Source organism: Carcharodon carcharias, chromosome 1, assembly GCF_017639515.1.
Source record: "Carcharodon carcharias isolate sCarCar2 chromosome 1, sCarCar2.pri, whole genome shotgun sequence".
In the NCBI taxonomy this organism is placed as follows: domain Eukaryota; kingdom Metazoa; phylum Chordata; class Chondrichthyes; order Lamniformes; family Lamnidae; genus Carcharodon; species Carcharodon carcharias.
Window position 1 is genome coordinate 200004335 of NC_054467.1, and position 17989 is coordinate 200022323.

The window sequence follows — 17989 nt, forward strand, 5'->3', positions numbered from 1 at the left end:
CCAGGATGAATGCAGTTCCCAAAATACTCAAGAATCTTGACACATCCAGGACAAAGCAGCCCACTTGACTGGCACCCCATCCACAAACATTCACTCCCTCCACCACCGATGCACAGTGGCAGCAGTATGTACCATCTACAAGATGCACTGCAGGAATTCACCAAGGGTCCTTTAACAGCACCTTCCAAACCCATGACCACTGCCATCTAGAAGGACAAGGGCACCAGATAGATGGGAAAACCACCACCTAGAAGTTCCCCTCCAAGTCACTCATCATCCTGACTTGGAAATATATCGCCGTTCCATCACTGTCACTGGGTTAAAATCCTGGAACTCCCTTCCGAACAGCACTGTGGGTGACCTACACCACAGGGACTGCAGTGGTTCAAGAAGGCAGCTCACCACCACCTTCTCAAGGGCAACTAGGGATGGGCAATAAATGCTGGCCCAGCCAGTGAAGCCCACATCCCATTAATGAATAAAGAAAAAATAGTCCCCCTTTGTCCCAGACATCCAACAAAATGGAATCCTTCTTCCTTTTGTTTTGCTTTTATTTATCTAATCTTACTGCCTTTCCCTATTTAATAAATGCATGGAGAAGTAATCCTGAGATTACCATCTGTGAAGTCCTGCTCTTAAAATTAATTTTGCCCGAGTTCAGGCCTTTCTTTACTTACGAAATTAGCTCCCACATGGAGCATGATGGATCCTGGTTCTTCGTCTCTTTGCAAAAGCTTTTCCAGTTGTTGCATTAAGTTTCTGGACCCTGCAATAAAGGCAACAAAGCTTCCAGAATTAAAAACAAAATGCTGGAAAAACTCAGCAGGTCTGGCAGCATCTGTGGAGAGAGAAACAAAGTTCACATTTCAAGTCTGTGTGACTCTTCTTCAGGCTGAAGAAAAGTCATATGGACTTGAAATGTTAACTTTACTGCAGATTTCCAGCCTCCGCAGTATTTTGCTTTTATCTTAATGCTTCCAGGATTGTTGACTTGGACTGCAAAAGATGATATCTGCCCCTCTGACTAATTAACTATCCCTTGCCACTACTGAATTTCTAACCGTTTTACTAATATCCCCATTCTGAGCCATTACTTGTTTGAGGTGCCATTAGTATTTATTTGGTCCTGCTCAGAATTCTCATTTTTCCTACAGAAAGGGAGAGCTTCCAATCAGTTTAAGAGCTCTGGTTCCTTTCTTACCTTATCCAATTGCAACCAGAGAAGTATCTGCCATAGCTTCTCTTCCAACCTCTACACTGTTACCGCTGATGTCCCCCAAGGATCTACCTTTGGCTCCCTCCTATTTCTCATCTACGTGCAGCCCCTCAGCGTCTTCATCTGAAAACATGTTAGTTTACATGTGAATGCTGACAATACCTAGCCTTACCTTACCATCATCCCTCTCTATTCCTCCACTGTTTCTAAATTATCAGGCAGCTTATCTGACATCCAGTACTGAATTTTTCCATCAATTAAATATTGGGAAGACTGAATCCATTGTCTTTGGGCTCTGCCACAAATTCCATTCTCTAGCCATTGACTCCAGTTCATCCCTGACAATTGTCAGAGGGTGAACCAGACTGTTGCAACCTTGGTGTCATATTTGACACTGTTACGACCCACCATCAGGTGAGGTTCCCTAAAGTTGTTGATCCAGGCGAGACCCCTCAATTTGTCACCATCTGGCTAGGGCACCCTCAAATTGTAATGCCCCAGTTGAGGAGGAATGAATTGCCTTCCTGTCTTTAGTCAGTTGGTCACAACAAGATTTAATCTAAAAAGGATCCCTTTCGCGGATATCTTTTTCCCAGACCCAATCGTTCTGGTTTTGATGAAGCCAATTTGACCAGACCTTCTTGAGTTAAAGTGAAGAATAAGTTTATTAACTACTGAGGGCGAGAAAGGATAAAACACATGAACATGCAGTCATACAGGTTACAAGTAAATATTTAGCTTGAAGTAAGTGAACATAGTGTACGGAACAGTCCTTGACTTGTGGGGTGCAGCTGATTGAGTGTTGCAATTTGAGATTCCAGTAGAATTGACTCCGGTAGATGAATAGTCGGTTTTGAGGTTCCAGTAGTGTGGAATTCAGTTGAAAGGGAGAGAGGTCGGGACACCTGCAGAATGGGGATTTGGTGGGGTACTGTGTGTGGCTGTTACTTCTGAGTCAAATTTCCAGCACTTGCTCTCTCCTCAGCACACCCACCAACAAACAGACCCTGTGGCAGCTGTTCAGCTCACTTTTAACCCCTTCTTTGTATATTCCAAGTGGGAAGCAAATTCACAAATCTATCGCTGCATTGCTTGCAAGGTTTCTTGACCTCTTTAGGGGGAGGCAGTGGTATACTGGTATTGTCACTGAACTAGTAATCCAGAAACCCAGGGTAATGCTCTGGGGACTCGGGCTCGAAACTTGCCATAGCAGATGGTGGAATTTGCATTCATTAAAAATCTAATGATGACCATGAAGCCATTGTCAATTGTTGTAAAAGCCCATCTGGTTCACCAATCACTAAGGGAAGGAAATCTGACGTCCTTACCTGATCTGGCCTTGATGTGACTCCAGATCCACAGCAATGTGGTTGACTCTTAAATGCCCTCTGAAGTAGGGCAACTAGTTGGGTGATGGATAATAAATGCTGGCCTAGCCAGTGACGTCCACATCTCATGAATGAATTTTTTTTAACTTCTCCCATTATGACCCATTGCCTCTACCAGAGGGAGCAATTAGTTTCTGGATGTCTTTAGAAGTACCTTGTCTGGCAACAGGGGTTCTAGTATCTCTTAGTGAGTCACGCTGCAGCATTCCAGCCAGTGCATTTTTAAAGCTCAGGTCTTATTTTTAAAGTTCAATGGGAAGAATTTTACCCCCGTTGGGAGGAGAAGTACGGGGGCAGGCGCGCCTCTAATTGGCGCACCCAATTGGGGGCGTGCCACCATTTTACATATGTGCAAGAGCGCACAAATCTCCCGAGGCTAAGTGCTGCTTCAGGGAGATCAGCTCTGATTTAAAACTTTCATTAAACGTGTTTAAAAAGTTTCCCTGCCATGTCCCCTCATGTTACACTGTCACATGAGTTGAGACATGTCCATAAGTTTTATTGAAACTTTTCTTAAAGATTTAAATACCCTTATGAAATCTCATCCTGCCCATGGACAAGATTTCATGCCTTTTCCAAAGCCTGCCAGGGCTCCCGGCCTGCCTGCCAACCTTAAGGTTGGACGGGCAGGTCCAATAACAACCTTAATTACTTTCTCAATGGCCTCAATAGGCCGTTAACAGGTCGGCGGGTGTGCAGCTGACTCGGTTGGGCCCCACCGACCTGAAAATGGAAATGACATGGGGTAATGTCAGGAGTTCCACCCGACATCATCCCGCATCATTTTACGTGCCAGCGAGTGGGCCCTGCCCCCGCTCGTCGACTGAAAGATCGTGCCCAAAATTTCCAGATGCAATTCAGTGTTTTTCCTTCATATCATGACAACACACATCCACGCCATCAGGAAAATCTCCATAACCTTGTCCAACACCACTCCTTCGCCAGTGAATCTGCTGCTGAAACTCTAATTCATGTTCTTGCTATCTCTAGATTTGACTATTCCAATGCACTCCTGGCTGGCATTTTCTACCCATCATAAACTTGAGGACATCCAAAGCTCTGCTGCCTGTGTCCTAACTGGTCTGTCCTGATCATTCAACACTTGTGATCCCTGACCTACACAGGCTCCAAGTTGAGCAACATCTTTGTTTTAAAATTCTCATCATTGTTGTCAAATCCCTCCGTTGCCTGAACTTTCCCTATCTTTATAATGTCTTCTCTCTTACAACCCTGCTGAGATATCTGCGCTCATCCAATTCTGGCATCTTGAGCATCCCTGATTTAATTACTCCACCATTGGTGGCCATGCATTCAGCTGCTAAGGCTCCAAGTTCTGGAATTTCCTCATTAAATCTGGTTGCTTCTGTATCTTTCTTTCCTCTTTTTTAAGATGCTTCTTAAAATCTATGTCTTTGACCTAGCTTTTGGTCATCTGTTGTAATATCTGCTTATGTAACTTGGTGTCAAGTTTTTGATAATGCTCCTAATATGCGTCTTGGGATGTTTTATTACAGTGAAGACGCTACATAAATACTAGTTGTTGGGAACTCTTGTTCTAATCATCTTTTTCCTCACTTCCTCAAATAGTTGCTCACCTTTCCTGCTCCACAGCCTGCTTCTTATTGTGTTTCCACAAGTGAAATATTCTTATTCACAGCCATGTCGCAATTGATTTAGATCATATCATCATATTCGCAAATCCCTTTACTTGCTATTGGTTGCTTTCTCTCTCCTTGCTTTTTCCTTCCTTTTGTATTCTCTCTCAAAGCTGTAAGTACATTACTAATTTTCCTCTTTACTTGATAAATGTTGATTTCATTACTGGATTCCTGGTGCAGTTGATGTTTCTGTCTGTACAATATTAATTGGGTTTTTTGAATACCTTTTTTCAATGATCTTTTCACCTTTACAGGCATTTCGCCTACCTAACCAAAGGTATCCAATATTTTCTACAAAGTTTATTACCAGAGCATTTCAATCATGTCTGGAATACAGTTTTTCCTATTCTGGGGTAAGTGAAGAATTATTACAAATGGAAATTTGAAGAGTAAATAAATACTTGTGGTTGCTGTTTGATTAACAGTAGAGTGCAGCACAAGTAAATGCTGCACTTTCAATTGTAATGTACCAGTTACTGAAGGAATGTCTAAATGTAATTGCTATTATAAGCAAGATAAGCTTTAGTGAAAGCTCTATAGGCATGAGTAAAACAACTCAGAAATTTTATTCTGTTTGCTAAATTTAACCACAAGGTTTCCCATTTGGGTGTTTTTTAAACTGCTTCTAAAATAAAAAGGTTTGGAATCTGGAAGCTGATTTGATTTCTAGGTTGTTGAAAATTCATTGGAACGTGAAGTGGAAATTCCTGATTTAGTAGGCTAAGGATTATTAAGAGCTTTTTTTTCTCTCCTTTGTCATCCAGAATTCCTACTGAATACTTTGTGGCTTCATTTAGTGTTACGGCGATAATCCATTTGTGGGACAGCTACAAAATACCAAAGACGCAGGGATACCTGATGACAATCTTATGCCTCATAGCTACAACCGAGATCAACTACAGCACCGAGCAGGTAAAGGAGAAAACTCACGAGTTGATGCAATGTACCAAGTCGTACCAGGAAGTTTACCTGCTGCTCGGGAAAAACAATCCAAAGGAGCCAAGCCACTAGTTTGCACTATTTTACTGGGCTTGCTGCTGGTAATTGCAGCAGTAGTTGCATGGTGCTATTACACGGCATCATTAAAGAAATTAAATAGCTTTAAAATAGAACAGTTGGAACTCCATAAGGATGGATTTTTCATCAGAAATACGACTGACTTGGTTTTTGAAATGGGCTTCAAATCTGCTCCTATTGACCTTGAATCATGTCTTCAAGATGAAACTGGAGATGGGTTAAACTGCACAAAGTCTGGTAAAGAGAAAGTGGACTTCTTAATCAAAACCTTTAAGCCCAAAGATACCATAACTTGTTACAATATTGAATGGAAGACTGTCACATTGGACTCTGTTATTGAACACTGCATGTATTGGGCAAATGGACATTGGTATGGAGGAGCAGAAACCAGCACACAGCACTGGCCTATCAAAATTTCAGGTGTAGTGGATCCTAAGCCATATGTAACAGGTGATGTGTACTCAGTACGTGAAGGCTTTGGTGGAATTCTAGAAAGGTATTGGGTCTCATCTAAAGCTGTGGCTGTTCGAGTTAATGATTCAGTCCCTCTGCACATTGGTTGGAACAGCTCAGATGAAAAAGCCTTTTGCCTGCATGCTCGCTACAAAGATTCTCCATTTCAACCGGTGACAGGGCAACAGTCATTTGTAGAATTAAGTTATCAAGTCTGTATTGGTTCTGATTTGAAAATTGTCCACAGATACATGGCCAAAAAACATTTCAAGAAGCCTGAGATTACGCCTTCAGAGAGTATGTTTAGGTACCCTATATGGTCCACATGGGCTCTGTACAAAACTGAAGTGAACCAGGATAAAGTTCTGGATTACGCAGAAAAAATCAAGAAATATCAATTCAATTTCAGTCATATTGAAATAGATGACCGATATTCCAGTAGTTATGGAGAATTTGACTTTGACCCAGTTAAGTTTCCAAATGCTTCAGAACTGATGCAAAAGCTAAAAGATGATGGATTCCTGGTGACGTTATGGGTTCATCCCTTTGTTAACTATAATTCTCCCAGTTTTGTGAAGGGAATAAAAAGCTCTTATTTTGTGATGGATCCCAGTGGGAGATTTCCTGCCTTGGTGGAATGGTGGAATGGGATTGCGACAGTTTTGGACTTCACCAATCCTGAAACCACAGATTGGTTTCAGAAAAGATTGGAACACCTGAGGTCAAAATATGGGATTGTGTCTTTTAAATTTGATGCAGGTGAGACTAGTTACCTTCCTGCAGAGTTTAGCACTCACAAGCCTTTGTCTGATCCTAGCTTGTTTAGTAAACTATATGCAGAAACTGCAGCTTTGTACTGCAAGTTGGCTGAAGTGAGGGTAGGATATCGCACCCAGATGCTCCCTTGTTTCGTACGTATGATTGATCGTGATTCTGTTTGGGGTTATGAGCTTGGTCTAAAGTCTCTGATTCCAACTGCCCTCACCATGAGTATTTTAGGATACCACTTCATATTGCCTGATATGATTGGAGGAAACATTTATCCAAATAAAACTGACGGCTCTGATGAGATCCCAGACCGTGAGCTTTATATACGTTGGCTCGAACTATCAGCTTTTCTTCCAGCTATGCAGTTCTCCATTCCTCCTTGGCTATATGATGAGGATGTTTTGCGGATTGCATATAAATTTACACAGCTCCGAGAAAGTTTAGTCATGCCCCTTATCCTTCGGCTAGCGGAGGAAACTACTAAGACAGGTAATCCAATTATAAGGCCCCTCTGGTGGATTGCTCCAGGTGATGATCAAGCACAAAAGGTAGACACACAGTTTCTAATTGGGGATTATCTTATGGTAGCCCCCATTCTAGAAAAAGGTAAAGAAGCAAGAGATATCTATCTTCCTGAAGGTAAATGGCAGAGTTTCAATGGAGACGTTTTTCATAAAACACCATATCACCTAAGTGACTTTGCGGTTAACCTTGATGAAGTGGCTTATTTTATTAGAATGATCTGATTTTTTTCTTCTTCATTTGGAGTAATTCAGTTAGCTAATTAAATGGATTTTTTTTTACAAATGATTACAGATCTAGTGCTAGCACCTGTGTTCAGACATACTTAATTCCAGGATTATCCACAAATGGTCATGTTAGTATTATACTTGAGGTACCTTAAATTTTAAAAGGAAATGGAGATTTTTTAACTTCTCTTTCCCTAACTAAACCAGTTACTACTTTTTTAAGGAATAGTCTCTCAAATTTTTAAAGAAAGTAGGCGAACGATAAAACAAAATGAAAGCATAAGCTTTTTTTAGAACGGTTCATTTTTTTTAAAAAGCGCACATTTCTGTTAAAAATCAAATGGGCTGCCAGAGAAATAACAGGGATTTTTTAAAAAATCCAGAGCTAGTGTTTTAGTAAATTACAATTTTAGTGAGTCATGGATCAAAAAAAAATTTTATTTTATCTATTTAAATAATTTGGTGAAGACAGTGGTGTAGTGGTAATGTCACTGGACTAGTAATCCAGAGACAGAGTCCAATGCTCTGGGGACATGGGTTCAAATCCCTGGAATTGAAAGCCACTTCCAGTAATGGTGATCATAAAACTATCATCAATAAAACCCTTCTGGTTCACTAACATCTTTAGGAAGGGAAATCTGCCATCCTTACCTGGTCTGGCCTACATGTGACTCAGATCCATAGCAATGTGGTTGACTCTTAATTGCCCTCTGAAATGGCCTAATAAGCCACTCAGTTCAAGGGCAGTTAGGGATGACAATAAATGCTGACCTTGCTAGTGACATCCACAAAGAATTAAAAACAACAATATATACAGAACAGTTAAGTCAAAACTTGCTGTTGCCAAATTAGGGGACATGGTAAGCTGTGAGGAAGCATGCAGGAGAGATTACAGGAAAACATGTTTAAAGAATGGGAAAATATCTGACAAATGCAGTTCGCTGTAGCTGACTTTGAAATATTACATTTTGCGAAAGGGCAGAGAATGGTATAACTCTCTGGAGTGGGGGAAATTGGGTATTATAGGTTTTTGAAAGCAAATTGCAAATGGTGGAAGACAAAATTGGCACAAAATGTGAGAAATGTAGAAAACTTGGTCTGTATTCACTGGAGCAGAGAAAGTTATGGAGAAATCTAACCCACAATTTTATCCCCCTCACCACCCTCCCCAACTTTTTCAGAATTTATGAATGTTGTTTTAAGACAGTGACAGTAGGATGTAAGCTCTGCATTAATCTTAGAAACAGAAATCGAAAGTTAAAAGAACTGTTCTCACACAAAGTTATTAGAAAATAGAATGTAACACCACAGTGACTTTGAAGTATGGTTGAATGATGTCATTTAAAAATACAATATTAGAAAAACAGAGAAACGGGATTAGAGTAGATGGCAACAATGCAGGAAATTAGCATTGTCACAGATGCAGTGGGTTGAGTGACCACCCCGCCAACCATCAAATTGGCATTTTTCAGTGATTCCATAGTAGTTGTGCTACCAAATTATGCTTGCAAAGTTCTGAGTTTTACAGCATGATTATGGTATTTGGAATTTAATCTTAAAATCTTTTCAAGCCACATGAAATGAACATTGTCAATACAGCCTTCCCAGCATAACTGTTAAACCACAACAGGATCTAAGGTGTAGCTTATTTATGAGCAACTAGAACAATCATTGAAGTAACAATAAAAACAAGATGTAAAACAAAATATGGAGTAATATAGTACTGTAGGTGAGCAAATTCAAAATTGACACAGTCCACTAAAGAACATTTTAAGCATAAGGAATACTAATTTGGATCATAATGTGAGGGCAAAGAAGCAAGAGACAGTAAAATTCTAGATTCTTTGAATGCACCAATGAAACAGAACTGCTGTAAACCACTTGCAACCTCCTGTCCAAGTCATACATCATCCTGACTTGGAACCATATCGCTGCTCCTTCGTTGTTGCTGCGTCAAAAACTGGAACTTCCTTTCTACCAGCCCTGTGGGTTTTTCTATACCTATATGGACAGCAGCAGTTCGAGACGGCAGTTCACCACCACCTTAAGGGCAGTTAGGGATAGGCAACAACAACATTTACATCCCAAGATGGAATAAAAAATGTAAAAACAATCCAACTAAACGTGAAGCATATAGATAATCTTGCAAACACAAGAAGCTGAAGGGGATGAATGACTTAGTTTTTACTTACTCCAAGTTTTTACAAAGGACCAAGAGTGTCAAGTTAAATTTAATCAGATTTTGAACCATACTCTGCCCCTTGTCTTTTCTCAATGCAACGTTTTTGCACTGAGTGCTGTTTTAAACAAGAAGTCAGAATGGAAACAAGCATTCACCATGCAAAAGAAAGGAAACATAAACTTAAGATTGCTGCCCATCAAATGGCCATTATTTTATACCCAGGGTCTATACAGGACAAGGTGAAGGATCATGCCAGTGAACTGCTGTTGTGAAGCTACAATTCTTCTAATGTCTCTTTCCTCCCCTATATGTACATTTATCTAACTTGGGTCAAGAGAAAATGGGATCAAAAAGAACCTTCATTCATCCCTAATGCTGTCTGTGAAGAATTTGTAAAAATTCATTTTATGGAATGTGGGCATCGCTGGCTAGGCCAGCATTTATTGCCCATCCCTAATTGCCCTTGAGAAGGTGGTGCTGAGCTGCCTTCTTGAACCACTGCAGTCTATGTGGTGTAGGTACACCCACGGTGTGTTAGGGAGGGAGTTCCAGGATTTTGACCCAGCAACAATGAAGAAGCGGCGATATATTTCCATGCTGGGTGGCTTGGGGGGGAACGTGCAGGTGGTGGTGTTCCCATGTGTCTGCTGACGCATTTGGAATCATGCCAAAGGCTGATTAAATGCTCTCAGAAACTTAAGCTTGCATAAATAATAGACCAGTAAAGAAAACAAAACAGCATTGAGAAGGAATCTCTCTCATAATCTCCAGCTCTACTACAGAAAACAAGGGCGGCTATATGTCTGTTTAGCCCATCAGCATCTTAACGATTACTCTCACGGTTACATCAATCATGTACAATTATGTAAATATCAGTGTACATAACTGCCAAAAAGATTTGTGGTACCTTCTACCTTAAGTCAGAATATCAGGAATCTGAGAATATGTTTCTCTTGATCCAAAAAAGCTTCACAATTTTTTTTGCTCCACAAACTTGATTTTAAAACATTTGGTTCTGTTGGTTCATAATATAGTGATCTTAATAAATCCTGTTGAATGCTGGCTGCTATAATTCCATCTCTATTGCTATCATTTAATTAATCTTTTTACTCATAGTCACATTCAATTCCTCTTAACAGTAGGTGAGAAATTGGTTAAAATCTCAATTAAACACAATACACATTGCCCAAAACAAAAATACTCTGGGTATCTTCTCTCTTTAGAACTGAGATAGTATGCAAAGGATGTGGAAGGGATGTGGTTAGTCCTGGTTATAATTCAAGATATTAAATTTTTAATGCATCTCTCCAATAAAAACCACTGTACAGTTGCAACAAAATAGCTGCTTACTAGCCATGTGTGCAGTACATGTCGACTGCTGTTTAATTTTGTTAATTCTATTAATTTTGTTTCTCATCTACATCCTGCCCCCAGCGATGTCATCTGAAAGCATGGCATTAGTTTTCACATATACGTTGATGACACCCAATGCTACCTCACCACCACGTCTCTCAACTCCTCTAGTGCTATTAAATATCAGACTGTTTATTCAGCATCCAGTACTAGATAAGAAGAAACTTACTCCAATTAAATTTTGGGAAGACTGAAGCCATTGTTTTCGGTCCCCGCTCCAAACTCCATTCCCTAGCTACTGATTCTATCCCTCTCCCTAGCAACAGTATAAGATTAAACCAGTCTGTTCGCAACCTTAGTGTCATATTTGACCCCGAGATGTGCTTCCAAACTCATATTCATGCCACCACTAAGACCGCACAATTCCACCTCCATAAAATCACCTGACATGGTCCCCGTCTCGGCTCACCTGCTGTTGAAACCTTCATTCGTGCCTTCGTTACTTCCAGCTCACCTATTTCAATGCAATCCTGGCTGGTCTCCCACATTCTGCTCTCTGTAAACTTGAGAATTTCCAAAATTCTTCTTGAGGTCAACCAAAATTCTTCTGCCTGTGACTTAACTCGCAGCAAGGCCTATTCCCCTATCGCCCCTGTGCTCACTGACCTACACAGGCTCCCAGTCAAGCAGCGCATCAAAATCACACAGTGCAGAAGAGGCCCTTCAGCCCATTGAGTCTGCACCGACACGTGAGAAACACCTGACCTACCTACCTAATCCCATTTACCAGCACTTGGCCCATAGCCTTTGACAAGGTGCTGCACAGGAGGCTGCTCAGTAAGATAAGAGCCCATGGTGTTAGAGGCAAGCTACTAGCATAGATAGAAGACTGGCTGTCTGGCAGGAGGCAGAGAGTGGGGATAAAGGGGTCCTTCTCAGGATGGTGGCCGGTGACTAGTGGAGTTCCGCAGGGGTCAGTGTTGGGACCACAACTTTTCACTTTATACATTAATGATGTAGATGAAGGAACTGAAGGCATCCTGGCTAAGTTTGCAGATGATACAAAGATAGGTGGAGGGACAGGTAGTATTGAGGAGGCGGGGAGGCTGCAGAAGGATTTGGACAGGTTAGGAGAATGGGCAAAGAAGTGGCAGATGGAATACATTGCTGGGAAGTGTGAGGTCATGCACTTTGGTAGGAAGAATAGAGGCATAGACTATTTTCTAAATGGGAAGAGAATTCAGAAATCTGGAGCGCAAAGGGGCTTGGGAGTCCTAGTCCAGGATTCTCATAAGGTTAACTTGCAGGTGATTAGGAAGGCAAATGCAATGTTGGCATTATTTCAAGAGGACTAGAATATAAAAGCAGGGATGTGCTGCTGAGGCTTTATAAGGCTCTGGTCAGACCACATTTAGAATATTGTGAGCAATTTTGGGCCCCGTATCTCAGGAAGGATGTTCTGGCCCTGGATAGGGTCCAGAGGAGGTTCACGAGAATGATCCCAGGAATGAAAGGCTTAACATATGAGGAACGTTTGAGGACTCTGGGTCTATACTCGATGGAGTTTAGAAGGATGAGGGGGGATCTGATTGAAACTTAGAGAATACTGAAAGGCCTGGATAGAGTGGACATGGGGAAGATGTTTCCATTAGTAGGAGAGACTAGGACCCGAGGGCACAGCCTCAGAGTAAAGGGAAGACCTTTTAGAACGGAGATGAGGAGAAACTTCTTTAGCCAGAGAGTGGTGAATCTATGGAATTCATTGCCACAGAAGGCTGTGGAGGCCAGGTCATTGAGTGTATTTAAGACCGAGATAGATAGGTTCTTGATTGGTAAGGGGATCAAAGGTTACGGGGAGAAGGCGGGAGAATGAGGTTGAGAAACTTTTCAGCCCTGATTGAATGGTGGAGCAGACTCGATGGGCCGAATGGCCTAATTTCTGCTCCTATGTTTTATGGTCTTAAGTTATGATGTGCCAAGTGCTCATCCAGGTACTTCTTAAAGGATGTGAGGCAACCCGCCTCCACCACCCTCCCAGGCAGCGCATTCCAGACTGTCACCACCCTCTGGGTAAAAAAAAAAATTTTCTTCACATCCCCCTAAATCTCCTGCCCCTCACCTTGAACTTATGTCCCCTCATGACTGACTTCAACTAAGGGGAACAGCTGCTCCCTATCCACCCTGTCCATGCCCCTCATTTTAAAATTCTCATCCTTGTTTTCAAATCGCTGCATGGCCTAATGCATCCCTATCTCTGTAATCTCCAGTCCAGCAACCTTCTGAGATACCTGTGCTCCTCCAATTCTGACCTCCTGTGGATCCCTTATTGAAAGAGATAACATATTCAAACCTATGTCTGCTGGCTAAGCCAACAGACATTTCTTGCACTGAGGTTTCCTGAATATGTGTCTACATGTCTGCAATCCTTGGCTACCAGATACAGTAGCTGTCGCTTCCAATGGGAAGAATTTACGTTGCTGAAAGCTGTTGGTAGTGAATTCTACTTTCAGTTTCTCCCATGATGGTTGGATCATTTGGATTGTTTGTAGGTGAACATAGGAAATGGCATGCGAGCATCGTACATAGAAATCACTTTTCTACACCATCGTATTATAACATAACATAACATAACACCATCATCTGTTAGGTGGATCACACTCATGCTTAATAGCGGCAAAAATATCAACTCCATCTGACTGTTAACTGTTAAGATGACTTTTCCGCCTTATGATAATATGCTTTGGACAAATGGTGCAGTAATTCCTTCAAAAGAGCACCAGTTATCCGTTTTTGTCTTTATGTTTCTATAGATTACAGGCTGAGTATCAAGATCTTGAAGATAACAAGACAGGTTTTAGCTGGTGTGTAGTGTGCATTTACAGCAGCTTGCACTGAAGTTTTAGTTTGTATGGACTGTACACATATAGGAGCTGTTATTGAAAGATTTTAATTGTTGTATAATGTACATGTAAAAATATTGAAATTCCTAATTCCTGGTTCTGCTAGCACAAACCATGATTGGAATTCATTGCTTGGTTTTTTAAAAAATTCCATCATTTTTCATTGAAAGCTCTGTGGTGGAACAGATGTTAAAATTCTGTGTCACAGTTTTCTTAATTTCCTAAGATTGCTGTTCCATGTATTTGATCTTGTATTTTTCCTCAATGATGAGGCTCTTACATCTCTGATCAGCCATTCGCTCGAACAACTCACAAACTACTACTCTCCACTCCTTGATGCACAGCATCAGAGTTAATGAAGGGCTCCACAACAACTTGCATTTATATAGTGCCTTTAACACTTTAAAATGTCCCAAGGCACTTCAGTGGAACATGATCAAACAAAATTTGACACCAAGCCACACAAGAAGCTATTAGGGTAGATGACTAAAAGCTTGATGAAAGAGCTAGATTTTAAGAAGTGTCTTAGAGAGGTTTAGGGAGGCAAACAGCTGAAGTTGATTACTGGGTTGAATTTGAATGAATTAGCAGATTTCATTGTTCAAGATTCACTTGTGGAGTTTTAAATTAATCAGCGAAGCTGACTAAGATTTTCCAACATTTTTGTTTTTGATTTGAATTAAACAACAAATGTGCAATACATTGTTTCCATTCAAATGAATCAACTTTGAATTGAGAGTACACTATAGCACACAGTATAGTGTTTAGGATAGGATGTTTATGAATCTTCATGAGTGACAATCTTGTTGAAGTCTTTGTCTGCAGAATGAACCTACTATTGAAACACCACATATATAATTTTCTACCTCATATGGTTGTGAAAATAATCTCTGCTGTTAGTATAAACTCAATTCACTTTTACAGAAATAGATGAAAAATTATAATTCTTTAGAAGATATGAATTAGTCTTTTATTGAAGGATACAGAAACTTTTGAGTGCATCAAAGCAATCTAATCCTAGGAGTTGCGAACACCATCATTAAAATGGTACCAGAAATGTCCATAGCATTCTGGCATTGTGCTTTCTTGAGTTAGTGAATGCATTGCCATACAATGTGGGCTCAGCTAGAATAGGACAGAAATACTCTAAAAGGCTAAGCTACCCATTGTTGCAGAAGCATATTCCCTGTCTCAGATACATAATTATGTATTCTGTAGGAGGGGTAATAAATAACATAAATTTGGGGAGGAAATAAATAAGTACCTTCTCTTCGGCTTGTTAGGTTCATGCTTGTGCGAACGGTTAGAGGAGCTTTTTTTGGGGGGAAAAAATTTCCACTGTAGTCCCCTGAATGACCTAGAGGTAGGTTTGCACCCGTATAGGCTGGAAGATCCCAGGTTTGAGCTACTTGATTTCAACCAGGGCGACAATTGAAATGCTGCACATTGCTTCAGTGCTACATGTTGTTTGGGGGCTGGGGGAGAGAGAAAAGGAAAACCACACTCAGCTGTAATACCACCCATGAATAGTCAACTTGCTCTAGCTGGATGAATACCTGAAGGCTGCTAGTGCCTTTGGAATTATAGTCCAGGAAGCGTCCAAGCCTTTAGGAGAGGCCGGGAGAATAGGATGTAACATTTTCAATTTAAAGCTAATTTGTAAATTCATAGCAAATTTAAATTTCCAGGAGAAACAAATTTCTAAATTGTTTCTCATAGCCTGTGGCACTGTACTTTGCCCTCGACACGGGCACAATGGAGGAAGGTTAGACTCTGTTCCAGTTTGGAAGTTTTAAGTATTATCTTCCCGTTATAGCTTACCGTAGATTCGTTCATGAACCAGGAACTTTCTTAATCTGTATGACTCAGTATCATAGTCTTCCCCTGGTCCATTAAAGCAGCACTTGTATTAATAACAAATGTGTTAGGTAAACTTAAATGATGGATTATCTCATATTTGGAGATTTGTATAAACCAGTGAATTGATGTTAAATACCTGTGATTGTGTTTGATGTTTTTAAAACATAATCGGTTTTTTATTGGGTTTGTTTCTGATTTATATCAAGTTACTTTTAGTTCCTGATTGGCGCTAAAGTCTCAGGATCAGACATTATAACTGTGTGCGCTTTTTGTTTTAATCTTTTATAGGAGCTTTATTTTTTTTAACTTCAGAAACTTGCAGATACGGAATCGTGCGATCCCAATTTTAAACTCTAATAGTGTGTGATCATGTAGATTTGCTTCTCTGAAACAGCATTAACAAGGGTATAAAGAATGTAAAATGGCAGCAGAAATGTAGTGTTTGTTAGTCAGTAGTTGATAGCTGCAATTATGCTGTAATAGGCAAGTTTATTTTCATAGCAGTGACCAATGAAATGCAATTTGCTTAATTTTTCCTGAGAGTTGCATTTTATTTTTGCCCATTATTGGAAAGACAATACAAGTCAAAGACTAGCAGTTAAATGCTCTAAAAGCAAAGATTAAACTATTTTAAGCAACTTAAGGTGAAGAGAAAAGCACAATTCTGAATGTATTCTAAATGTACATATATCATTTCAATCCCTAAGAAAACAGATTTTCTGTGAATGGAAAGGTCATTGTGTTTGGTTATACATGTTAGTGTTTAGCCAAAGTCTTGGAACAATGGGATAGAAATTAAACTTCATTTGTCAATTTTACTGGGATAAAACGGGTGCCCTGAAGCCCAATCCTTTGGACTTCCCAAGGACGTCTGAAAAATGTCTGACCCAAAAATTGGGCTAGTTTATGAAACAAGGGTTTAGATCCATTATCCATGTAAATTAGAGTCTTGATCTCTGTTTCAGGCCCTCTCACCGAAATTGGGCTGCAATGACTGAAGTCAGACTTGTTATTTATAAATAAATTATTTTGCTGGGCACAAATTCTGGATGATTGGTCGTTTATAAGATGGCATGTTACAGTAAACATTGTGTTACTGCAAACAGAAAATAATGGTGTAATGTGCTAGTTTTTGCATTAATAAATATTTGTGGATTTTTCATTGCTGTGTTCAGGGAAAGTAATGTAAAGTTAATTTTGTTCAAATAAAGATTTGTGCATTTTTCATTGTGTTTCTATATACTTTTGTATCTATTAATGTGCAAAATGTTCAAATGATTTTCTGATTAACCCTATTAGCAGTGTGACTCATGTGGTTTGTGTGGACCAAGTCTTCTGAGCAGACCATTCCACAACGAACACACAAAGCAGTCATTCCATTTCTAGACCAAAGAGCTAAATATTTAAGGCCTTTTCAGTTCCAATTTTAAATTATGACCTTGCATAAGCTTAAAGTATTATTTCAAATTTCCTAAACTAATCTGCACTTACAAGATATTTGTAATGTTTTCAAAATATTTTCTGCTATCAAGGGATTCCTTTTGCTACATTCCATTGTCCAGAGGTGTAAGAAACATCAGAAAACATCAAGCATTTTGTAGTTTATCTAGGTTGCTTGACAAATTACAATCCTATTCCTGACTAGAGTAGACAAATTAGTCTCCCAGTGGAGAATCTGTACGCAATTGACTGCACATGGAGGACTGACAATAGTGATGAAAAACAAATTTGTATCAACAGTTCATAAGCAGAAATATTTCTTATGTGTGGAACACAATAACACGGAAAATAATTTTGTCTTTGTAAATAAGATATTGTGTGCACTGCACCACAAACCCTACTAAATATTATCGCTGGAAAACTGATTTTTTTTTAAAATCCAGTCTTTATGAATGGTGGGATTATTGGTGCTTGCATTTTGGCACTGTATCCAATGAGGCTAAATAAGTTAATTAAAAAATTAATTAATCAGATCTGATTATTTAAGATATTTAAATACATTTTGAATTGTGGGGAGGATAGAGGGAACCTCACTGTGCCTCTTCCTGTTAAATCCTGCACTTGTGTTAGTTGATGCTGATACTAAACCACAGTGTTTTTGTGAAGCTCCCGGTGGTTTAGTGCCACAAGGACAAGAATGGATCACAGAATCAGACATGCAGACTGGTGTGGATTATTTGTGGCCCCCTGCAATTCAAAATGAAGAACATAGAAACAAGGAGCAGGAGTAGATAAGATCATGGCAGATCTGACTGTAACCTCCCATCTACCCCCAGTAACCTTTCACCCTCTCTTGTTTATCAAGAATCTATCTACCTCTGCCTTGAAAATGTTCAAAGACTCTGTTTCCACTGCCTTCTGAGGAAAAGTTCCAAAGATTCACTACCCTCAGAGAAAATTTCTCTGTCTTAAATAGGCGACCCCTTATTTTTAAACGGTGTCCCC

At 40.0% G+C, this 17989-nt stretch overlaps 1 protein-coding gene across 2 annotated transcripts in view; it reads left to right on the forward strand.

Moving 5' to 3' along the window:
- Window positions 1-16769, forward strand: part of myorg (myogenesis regulating glycosidase (putative)) — a 54158-nt gene extending 37389 nt beyond the window's left edge. Inside the window, exons 2-4 of one of the 2 annotated variants that reach the window (XR_005942554.1) lie at window positions 4517-4615; window positions 5027-5174; window positions 13595-16769. Coding sequence is in view for 1 of the 2 variants with exons in the window: in XM_041183295.1 (XP_041039229.1) it covers window positions 5132-7246 (2115 nt within the window). In the remaining variant the exon portion in view is untranslated. Of the gene's footprint in view, window positions 1-4516; window positions 4616-5026; window positions 7806-13594 lie in introns of those variants that run through there. The other variant, XM_041183295.1, reaches the window with a different exon arrangement.
- Window positions 16770-17989: the final 1220 nt, after the last annotated feature.